This window comes from Homalodisca vitripennis, chromosome 1 (genome assembly GCF_021130785.1).
Source record: "Homalodisca vitripennis isolate AUS2020 chromosome 1, UT_GWSS_2.1, whole genome shotgun sequence".
Classification (NCBI taxonomy): domain Eukaryota; kingdom Metazoa; phylum Arthropoda; class Insecta; order Hemiptera; family Cicadellidae; genus Homalodisca; species Homalodisca vitripennis.
In genome coordinates this window covers 83,699,660-83,711,122 of record NC_060207.1, presented here as the reverse complement: position 1 = coordinate 83,711,122, position 11,463 = coordinate 83,699,660, and the positions used below count along the sequence as shown (strand labels likewise).

Below are 11,463 nucleotides of genomic sequence, written 5' to 3'. Positions count from 1 at the left end.
GAAAAGGATAATGACACACCAGTTTTATTGTTTGATCTTGAGAACGTCATTACAGTCCCCCACGCTGATATAAGTTCGTTATTTTACTTAAGAAAGCTTAACATCTTCAACTTGACAGCCTACTATACCGTTACGAAGCAAGTGTACTGCGCCATTTGGCCTGAAACTATGTCAGGTCGTGCGGGAAACAACATTGCTGCTGCCGTTAGAAGAATCCTCGATGTAGTGGTAGACGAAAATGATATCAGTGATTTAACAACTTGGTCTGACTCTTGTGTGCCCCAAAATACAAATAGCATTATGTCAAATGCAGTGTTGGACTTTTTAAGGGATAACCCGAGTGTTAGCTCAGTTACAATGCAGTATTCATTGCCTGGCCATTCATATTGTGTACAGGAAGTCGACATTTCACACAGCTGCATAGAGAGAGAGATGAAAAAACACGAATCTTATTCTCCCATTGGACTTGTCAGAATATTAAAGCAAGTAAGTCGCTACCAACCGTACCGAATTATTCAAATGCAGCCTGCTGACTTCAAGAATTTTACAGAAACTTCGAAGCTTCTGAATTACAAAGAAGTTCCGTTTGCAAGTGTTTCAAGGTTGAGGTTTACAAGAACTCTCCATACTATTTTCATAAAGTCATCACATGATCCACTTGAGCCTGAAAACTGCAAATACATCAAGTTTAGCGAACCACCCCAGAGAAAGTGTAAGAAACAGACTTTATCAGCCAGCAAGCAACCCTCAAGCTCTTCTAGTGAAGTTAATGTTCTCGCAGTAAAACCGAAAATCCAAAAACAGTGTATAGATATTTCAGAAGCAAAGAAAAAAGACATAAAGGCTGCTTTTCAGTTTATGCCATTGCAAGACTACACTGCCGTTTTAAAAATCTAGTTAAACGTGCATTGTTGTAGAATGCAAAAAGATGTTTAATAAGGAGTATCTAAGTGATACTAAACTTGATCTCTAAAATTAGTGTTATTAAGAGAAGAACATTTTGTGTAGAACAATAATATGGCTAAGTATGCCTAATTATTTAAAATTTTTCTAATTTAACTTGTTTTATACACAATCATGAACCAAAACATTCAAGTTGTGATACCTCAATACTTTAAAAATACTACTGTTTATTGTTTTGTAAATATCTCATAGTTAAGTTACAACCTTGTTTGATGTTTGTAATTTTATAAAAATAAACATGTTAGTTTGAAAAAGTTGTATCTGCACTTACACCCTTGTCACTTTAATTTTTGCTCATTTCGTCTATGACAAGGTTCTAACTGCATTTAGGCATATTTTATATAAAATCAACAGTAAAACATTTTTTCATAAAAACAAAATGAAATGTTGCACTATAACTATATTAGACACTGAGTAAAATTTTGTTAAATTATATTCATAATGAACAAAATTCTAGCATTTTGAATTTTCAAACTCGTTTCCTCTAAAATTTTGGTTGGACCAGATAGAACCTTGTCAAACCAAGGTAGCGATTTATTTCTTATAAAATTTCATCATTTAAAGTGTAAGATAAATTTTCTATAAAATGTTATTTTTGTAAAATTAGTACTATAGTATTAAAGATGTTTTAGACTATAAATATTTTAGATGACCACAATTTTTTAAATTTAATTTGTAAAATGCAGCCAAAATATCCATAACTGATCTCGTCCACACTTTGGTTAAAGTTCATTAATTAGTTTCAAAAATCTGATTTTCAAAATAAAAATACATACCAACAGACTAAACAAATAAACTAAAAGAAATAGCCAATTGGATACATTAATTTTTGGCTCCTCTTTGTCCATGGAACAATACACTAATGTTTGTGGTTACAGTTTTAGAACAACCAATATTGGTAGATAAAAATGTCCATGAGCACATGTGTTCTTAGCTTGTGGCTGATTAGTCACTTTAAAACTTTAATAAAATAAAACACTAAAAGGCAAAAGGTTTCTGACAAATATAAAGTTACGTTTCAGCCTCCTAGAAGTTTTACTTTAGTAAATCAATAAGTACTGATCCTGCCAATACTAGTTTTAAAAAGTGTGTGCTTAAGTTTTAACAATACATCATGTTTTATACATAAATTAAATTACTAATGTAATTGTTCCTCTTTAATTAGTTATTGGAATGAAAAGTTTACTAGTTGTATATTTCTATATCAAGGTTGTGGTGTAGGGTCACTTGTATGATGATTGCAGGAGGCTCCACTAAGTGAGCCCTCAGTTCTGGTGATCTTTGAGTTATTTATACAACAGGGAAAGGTAAATATTAAAGGAAGAAACAATTAAACTGAATAACAATTTATTTAACTATGAAGCAAAAAACAATAGATCCATCAGATGATAAACTTCTTATCATTGTAACTTACCCAAAGCATATTAACATTTTGTTATTTCTTAAAAAGTAAATTTAAATTCTTACATTGAAAACAAAACATATCTTCTATAGAAAAACATGTTGGCAAGGTGGTATTAAAAAAAGAACAAATTGTCAACATTAATAGTTATCCATTTGGTTTTGTTAATTTTAAAGGCACATATTGCAAGACACATGTTTTGTATTAACCTTAAAATATCACATTCTACTTGTCTTTCAGAAGTTGTACAAAAATAATTAAGAAACTAACTTTTACAAAAATAAAAATGAAATGGTAGTATGCTTTCACTGTATTTTTTAAAACAAACCTAGGACTAAGAGAATATAAAGGTAAAGTAAAGTAAAATAAAACAACTAATATGCCAGCATAATATATAACTTTGAATTTTTGGTTTTATAAATTGTATGAAAATTTGCTGTGGCCAACAAAAGATACAGTAATATTTTTCAAGACTACTCACAATTCAAAAATTGATAATGTGTACTGCCATACTGGCAATTTTATTTAAAAAAATTGTAAACTATTAAAAGTAATTATTTTTAACCCTCTTAGGACAGCAATCCACCACCTGCTTTAGTTTTTATATCCAACATGTGATTAGAAACTCAATGTTTTATATATATATATATATATATATATATATATATATATATATATATATATATATATATATATATAAAATGCAGTTTTGTTTATAACCTATGCTAGTTGAAGTAAAGTTAATCATATCAATCTCAACTCGTCAGGCTAAACAGTAATACATTTTAGTCTAGATGTTTGTCTTGTTTTCGTGATTATAGAAAATGAATTTATGAAACCTTACAACCATTTAGTGAACTAGCTCATGAACTTGCTTTGAAGACTGACATTGCTTGTGTAATTATTTTAGTTTTATCTTTGTAATGTGAAAACACATTTTATATATGCATAAACATTAAAAAATACTACTTTATATAATTTTATTCAAAATAAATTTAGAGAGATCAAAATGTTATTAATATCTTAACAGTTGAGTGATACTACAATTTTTTTTCTGAAATGCTTGAATAAAACCTCTAAATTGCCCTGGTCTTTTTCAGCATGCCTAGCTACAATATGAGAAATTAACAAAATAATCAAATCAGAAAAAATGACCAAAATTTGTTCGTGGTCCTAAAAGGGTTAAAAAGGTAACGGAAAAATCTGAAACAATAAAATCTGTTTTTTAATCACTATGTGAAATTATGAAAAAATAGGTGTGGTTATTGATCAAATTGGCACAGCAATTACTAGCTGATTCTCTACTGGGGTTACATTATAATATTAATCTAACTATCATAAACAACATTCTGCTTCTGTTAGAGCTGCATCACCACATACAAGCTCTCATCCCAGCACTGGTCTTCTCGTCTCAATCTTATCATCACTTAAAACTAAATAAAATCTTAAAAATATTAACAACATCACATAAGATATGCTTTTCCCTGCCTCAGAGCTCTTGTGCCATGACCCTGATGACCACACTCGTCCTTTATGAACCAGCTCAGTTTGGCTACTCTACGGACAACAGCAATAACAATAATATGATAGAACATAACTGGATAAACCTTTTACATTATTAGCTGATATGATATTGAGCTAAGTTTTACAGTGTGGGAATAAAAGCACATTTCAAAAATCTAAATTTTAGAATACCTCGCATATTAATATAACTTTCAAAGACGATCAATTATCTAGAACAAACAACACCCTATATTCTCCATATATAAGACAGCTTAACATTAAGCCTGGTACTTAACTTATCCTGTTGTACTTATACAAACGTTTTAACATTTCCTAACAGTTGATCACACAAAATTGCACCCTCTATCCAAGAGAATCCTTGCTCATTTTCAAAAGAAACACTAAGCAATAAATCTTCTAACTCGACCAAATGTCTAACTAACATCTAATCTAACTTATGTGGGTATAATATGGCCAGAGGACATAGCTGACCTCTAATACAAGCTTCACAATGACATGCAAGAAGCTTGATCTCTATCTTATAGTTTGTACTAATTGTTGGTAATGTCTATGACTACATGGAAATGAATGTAAGGTACCTGAGAGTAATAATTACAGACAACAAACTACATCTTGTTATACAGAATATGTGTAAATAATTGAAGTGTTAGTATTGTCATGCAAGTTAGTTTATTATATATGAGAGTTAATATATTAATAATATATTATACGCTTACTATAAGTTCCATCTGTACTGCACCTAGTGATAGAAAAAGGGTTCAAATAACAATAAAATTAACATAAGAAACCACAACATAATTTTGTATATCACATGTGTAAGAAACGTAACAATTTAAAAGTACAATTTTATTTATACCTAGGATTTTAATTACAGTAACAAAACAGGAAAAGTACTAATCAATAACAGAGTAAAATACATAAACAGAGAGACTATTTTATGAATGAACAATTAAAAATAACAATTAAATTGAATTAAAACATATTTTCTGAAGCAAGCAAACAAGCTCTTGGTACCAATTATATATAAGTTGGCTATATTGGTGGCCATTTTGATTTTAGCCCTATAAGATCAAATATTAAACCTCAAATATTTTACACCCTTGTATTTAGTCGTTGAATTTTGGTAGATTACTCACTTTAAAGATGTACAGGTATTAATATGCACCAAAGTACTTTCCTAAGTTTTTCATTAATCTTATTCCTTCATACAAAATAATGTAAATGTTGTGACTTTATTAGTTCAATATTTTACGCGTAATAAATACAAACTGTAGAGTAACAATTCAAAAGTGTTTGTATGTATTGGTCTTATCTTTATAATAATATATCTCCTATAATTCTGCAATTAAAAATTAGGGGCATAAATAGATTTGGTTTAATGTTGTTTTCAACCTAGAAGGGCAATAGCGGTGGTTCAACGAATCTTGGTTTCCTACTACACATACAGTATATAAAATATCTAACACAAATTGATCCGTATTTAAAGTCTGTAATAACCTAATAATTATGTTAGGTAGGCAAGAAAATTTACAGGCAAGTGTTTTTTACAACAAAATCCTCATGAATTGGAAGTCTGTGCAGACAAAGGAAGTAAATAAGATAATGATTATATTATATGGTTACACATAATAATATTTAAAGATAATTAGCATGCAATAGAAGTGTAGGCTGTTGTATTTAATGTGGAGGAGGCTGCTTCAGAACAAGGCACAACCCCTCACCTGACTCATCTGAAACAATGAAAAAATTCATCAATAATACTTTCAAAAATAATAGTTGAAACTCACAAGTTAATATAAAATTCCAAATGTCCAAGAGCTCCCAACTGCTTAGTTCAGTACAATCTATACAATCTGGCTGTTCAGTAATCTGGCATGATGGACCTGCTGTTTGTTTGAATGTCAGTGATAGCATGCTGCTAAAGGGCCCCATACACCTGCGAGTCTGGCTCGCGAGCCTGGCTCGACTCGCCTAGAAATGGACCAAATCCGTCAGTGTATGGACAATAAAGAACCGAGCCGAGTCAAATTCAGGCGAGCCGAGCCGGATCCGCCACTGCTTGCCGTGCGGCTCAGCTCGAGTATCAGTTCGCCAGTGTATGGCGCATTACGGATCGGACTCGTGCCCCCACCACCGAAAAATCTGTTCATTCTGTTTTCACTACTGTAGGCCAAACGTTACGCACCACTCGTTCCGCCAAGGGTAAGGTGTTTTGTTTGTTTTGAGTTAACATGGCTGACTCCAAGTTATTTATGAGCCCTGATTTTTTAACAACATTTATTGAAGAGTATCGAAATTTGCCGATAGCATTTATTATGTAGACTGTCCGGTAGCCATAAAACGGAGAGTAGCAGTGAGGCGTTCCTCTGGTGATATAGCGTTTCGCAGTACAGTGTCTTTTTTTGTTATAAGCGGTTTAACCTTGTCCAATAACATGTTAAAACTTTCAGCTGACATCCTTAAATAGTTCTGATAGTCTTGGCGACTATCATTCCTAACAAAATTCAATAAATTCATGTGACTAAATCTCTTTCTACAGTATTTAGTAACCAATTCTTTGACCACATTACCCTTTTCTTCCGTTTATTCTTACATAGCTCATACAATACACCTAGCTCATCTAACACTATGACCGCAGCTGCAAACTTCTTCGAAAAACTCATGTTTGCAACTGGGCGAACAAGATACGTAGGTGTATGGTGAATAATCAGCGGATCCGGCTCGAGAGCCAGACTCGCAGGTGTATGGGGCCCTTTAGACAGTCAAGAGAAGTTAGTACAGTGCCATAGGTGTGTAGTAAGTACATGAGTTTAAATACAATGTGTAAGTAAAACTGTACAATGGAAAAGTAAAATCTGATGTTTCCACATGCAGACGCTATAAAATTAAGATACTTGGTTCGTGGAAGAAATAAATAGCCTCACATCTATTTCAGGTGACAATTTTAAAAATATATATTGTTATTTCAAAATTATACATAAAGGATGATTTTCTGCAAGTTTCACATGGCACAATTTTACAGATGCAACAACTGTTGAACAGTTTTGATTTATTATTCACAATTTTTGCACTTTTATGTAAGGTTGAAATTACCCCGGGAGAGTTCACTTTCCAGTTGAACCTACAATGGATAGAGCAAAAACCTGTCACTTACATCTGAACAACCTATAGATGTCCAGGAGTGGCACATCACTAACCACAAAAGTCGAGATACTGGGGTAAAAGAGGTGATCGATAGATCACTGTGCATGATCAACAGTCATCATCAGGACGAAACTCTCTTAGTGTTAACTCTTCAACTGATGACCGATGGCACAGATATTCATCAATACTGTTTGTACACTGATAAATACTGCACAGCCGTCGGAAAACTTTCTGCTATTATTACGCAAAAACCATTTAAGTTATAACATAACTTGCACCAGTCAAATCCTCTACTAATAAATATTAATTCATTTTATAGAGTTTATATTCGTAATATTACTCGTTGTCAGCTGATATCGATCCAAATGCTGTATGGCATATAGCTGATGGACTACGCAGCTGGTGACACACTACATGGGCCTTGACTGTTGCTAGGTTATTATGTAGGCTATTGTTGTTCAAATGATATGACATTTCAGCAGAGGGATTTACAAAAACTAAGCTGCTTCAAACATTTTCTCAAGTGTTTAAAAGATTGAAATCTAAAGACTTACGGCTAAACAGGGACAAATGCAGATTTTTCAAAACGAAAATTGATCATGTGATATATTCTGACGGAATGCACACGTCTGACGCTAAACTCAGGAGGCATATTGAATGCAAGGAGACCAGAAAATGTAGCAGAACTGAAAACATTTTTAACCCTTTGAGTGCCACAGCGTCGCTAATTTTGACGCTACGAAAAGTGCATAAAGTGCCAGCGTCGCCAATTTTGACGTTTCGTATTTCGATAGTATTTTATATAGTACAAGATTATTTGGGCCAAATAATCAGACGGCTGTATTCAATAGGTTCCAAACTATCAATAAATACGAGTTTTATGTTGTTTCTCTACTATTTTATCTGTGAAACTTATGTTGTTTGGGTACTTATCAAGAAGCCACTATTTTTGGACGAGTTTTCCTTATCGGGGACAAAATAAATTACATTGTTAAAACAACTGACTTTATTTAACCTATTTTGGAATGTACAAATTATTACGACAATCAATTAAATCAAAAACTATAAGAACAACATTTCATTATTCGGAAATGTCAGGTCATTCGTGTGTCTATTTGGAGACGATTTGGAGATAAGAAGTATGACTCATCGAGTATTTTTCTATTCATTATGGAAGAAGGAACGTATAATGAAGTTTATTTTGATCTCTGATAAGGAAAACTCGTCCAAAAATAGTGGGCTGTGATAAGTACCTGTACGATGATTCTGTCTTACAGTCACGCGACGTAGTGGACGAGTACCGTGTTGCGTAACGGCCTTTCTTGTTGTTTATGTGCCGATAACCAAGCATTTGAGTTAATACAAAATAAAATAGTAACTTATATAGTATTTTACTGTATTTTCTTTACAAAAGTAATGTATGATTTGAGTTGTGTTCAAGCGAAAAACGTGAATTTTCAGTGTAAATATTATTAGGGTTATTATTTAGTAAATGTAAACTTTTATGTAAATATGTTAGCAAGTATTAGTTTCTAAATTTACTAATCATAATTATTTGTGTTGTATTAATGTTTTATTAGATTTATTGAGAAAACTACATCATTACTAAGCAATTTCTAAACTCTGACAAATGAAGTACAGTTTATAAAATGTCGGTACCGGGCAGCATTTTGTTAATACATATAATGCCATGTTTTTAAAATTCTATAATAAGATATTACACATGGGTTTTATTTATAATCATATGGCCTTTATCATGGCATAAAGAAAAAAAATCTTAAAAATACCGTATACACACAAATTAGGTCAAAACTTAACTTTTTATACAAAAGTAAGAAACTTTTTTTATAAATACTGACATTTTTTTATTTTTTTAAATCAAATTTTATTTGTAACGATATGTATCATATTCTGCATTTAATAAGAAAAAAAACAACAACAAAATGATGGAAATCTGTTTGGTAGTTATTTTACAACAGCTTTTTTCCCAAAAGCTTACAAATATGCGAAAAACAGCGTGGCACTTTATGCATATGCCTTCGGAAAGTACCCGTGGCACTCAAAGGGTTAAGAGTGTTTAACTATTGCAACAGACTCATAAGACTTGGCAAAAATATTATATCCCCTAAATAACCTGCTACAGAAAGGTAGTACATTTACATGAAGAGAAAAATGTGAGAGCGGTTTTCTTAAACAAAAACAAACATAATTCATCTCAGCCCATTGAGCCAAAGAAACATTTTATTGAAATATCCTGGGAAGATCTATGATTCATCTCACAACACGATTAAAAGAGAAAGATTAAATATAAATTACAAGTAAAAAAAAAACACAGTCTAGGTCAAGCGTTTTTAAAAGACAAGGATTAAATATAAATTACAAGTCGAAAAACAGCCTAGGTCAAGTGTTATAAAACCCTAACCAAAACAAAAAATATGAAGGTACAGTAGTGTATAAAATAAAATGCACAAATGACACCGGATTTAATATAGGACAGGTAGGACATAAGTTTTCATTCCAGATATAAAAATCACCTACCCATAAACAAAACATGCCTCTTTAGTTCTCAGAACATAGAATGAATGAAAATCATGAATATAGATAGAAACATAGAATAATAAGTAAATAATGAATAAAGGAAGACAAAGAAATTATACGTACAATGAAACAAAAAATGGAAGATCAAATATAACAGAACAATATGAAATTTATAAAGCCATGAAATAATCACAATCATTAGTCCTGATGAACAAAAGAATTAAAAAAAAAAAAACAACATTATCTTTGATACTTTAATTCAATTGCGAGCCAGAAAAAACCTTAGCGCGTGACATCCAATGGAGTTGTTTACATTGGTTAGTCAGTCGGCCAGTTTACTTGGTGCTTAGTTTACTTGCGGTAATTTTAATTGCACCAAAAACACAATGTAATAGTATATATGCTTTATTTATTTAGATAAGTACAGAACTAAAATAATAAAATAATCTAGAATAGGATTCAGCTTGTTGTTTACACAGCTCGGGATTGTAAACTAATATTCGCCGACAAACTCAAACTAATTTGTCATGGAACAAATCGTTGTTATCGAATTCTCCATCACTGCAACTTTCTAATTACGATCTGTCAAGTTCTGAAGAACACAGATTATTGCCTATAGTAAACAACAAATGCGAATGACCGCAATTTATTACAAGCAGATCTGAAGGTGAAAGTGAAGATCTGATACGATGTTATGAAGAGCTGATATTATTTGTAAGCTACTACTGTGAAAACAATACAGTACCAAAGGTAACTGAGAGCATCCAAGCACATTCTAGTGGAAAAAGCACGAAATAAACAGTAATTGCTAAATGATGAACAGAAGATGCGTAGCTCACATCTTTCAGCGTTTGGTTTACTGAGTGGTAGAAGTGTAACACGTGTCTTTCAACCACAACGGGTTAAACAAGATAGAAAATTTCACATGACAAGTCTCTGATAAGAAGGAAACAATGTATTCATCGACCATGTGACACCAGTGAGTTATATTAGGTATGGCTGGCCAACCAATTAAGTATTCAGTTTTAAATTTTGGTATAAGTTATATTTTTGTATGTGTCTGTCTTATTTTAAAAATGCTGCAGAGGAGATAAACCTATGTCACATATTTTTTTCTATAAAAAAATTCTCTAACTAAGTATTGTACCTTACTTGTGATCAGTCCACATCTCTTTTCCATATTTGTCCATTGCCCATTTGAACAGTGTAATTCGTTTGTCCATCCTTTGACTCGATTCTGCCAAAGCCCCACTTGTTTTTCTCACTACTGTAATATCTCGCTGTCAATTAGAGTTAGAATTATATGGGGCTGTTATTTTATGAATAATTCCACATCTGGCCAAAAGCTATCAAATTCATGGGAAGTAAACTGCCTTCCATTATCTGATATAAAGGTAACTAATTTAAACAATCCTTGTTTTTTCTGTTTCTTATCCCTTAGATTGGTTTTGATGTCGAAATATCACCATCAGTCAGGTTTCTAGAAAGCACAGTAAGGTACAATACTTCAGTTAGAGAATTGTTTTATAGAAAAAATATGTGACATAGGACTTATACTTTTTTTATTGCTCAGTTATTATTGAACAAAATTAACAAATGACCGACTGATGCCGTTGGGACCCTGCATATGTCTTATTTGAATAAATTTACCAACTTTATTTTAACACCTTGCCTCATAAAAAATCCCCAAAAATCATCAATAATTTAATTGATGATTCCCCTTAATGTTAGATCATTAAAGTTTGACTGGTATGAATTAGTGTTTAGTCCATTTATAATTAATGTGTAGAATGTATTGTGTTAAACATAAGAGTTACTTATGGACAAATCTATGTTAAATATAGATGATAAACAATTAATATTAACAAATAATCGTATTTTTAACAATTCAT

General features: G+C 31.8%; 1 protein-coding gene across 6 annotated transcripts in view; it reads right to left on the bottom strand.

The window, feature by feature from the left end:
* Positions 1–3,567: 3,567 nt before the first annotated feature.
* LOC124365877 (transcription factor CP2-like protein 1) overlaps positions 3,568–11,463 on the bottom strand; it is a 188,721-nt gene continuing 180,825 nt past the window's right edge. For all 6 annotated transcript variants that reach the window (XM_046821979.1, XM_046822013.1, XM_046821996.1 and 3 more), the window contains one exon: positions 3,568–5,619. In XM_046821979.1, the coding sequence (XP_046677935.1) occupies positions 5,567–5,619 (53 nt within the window). In that variant the 3' untranslated portion in view covers positions 3,568–5,566. The remainder of the gene's footprint in view (positions 5,620–11,463) is intronic.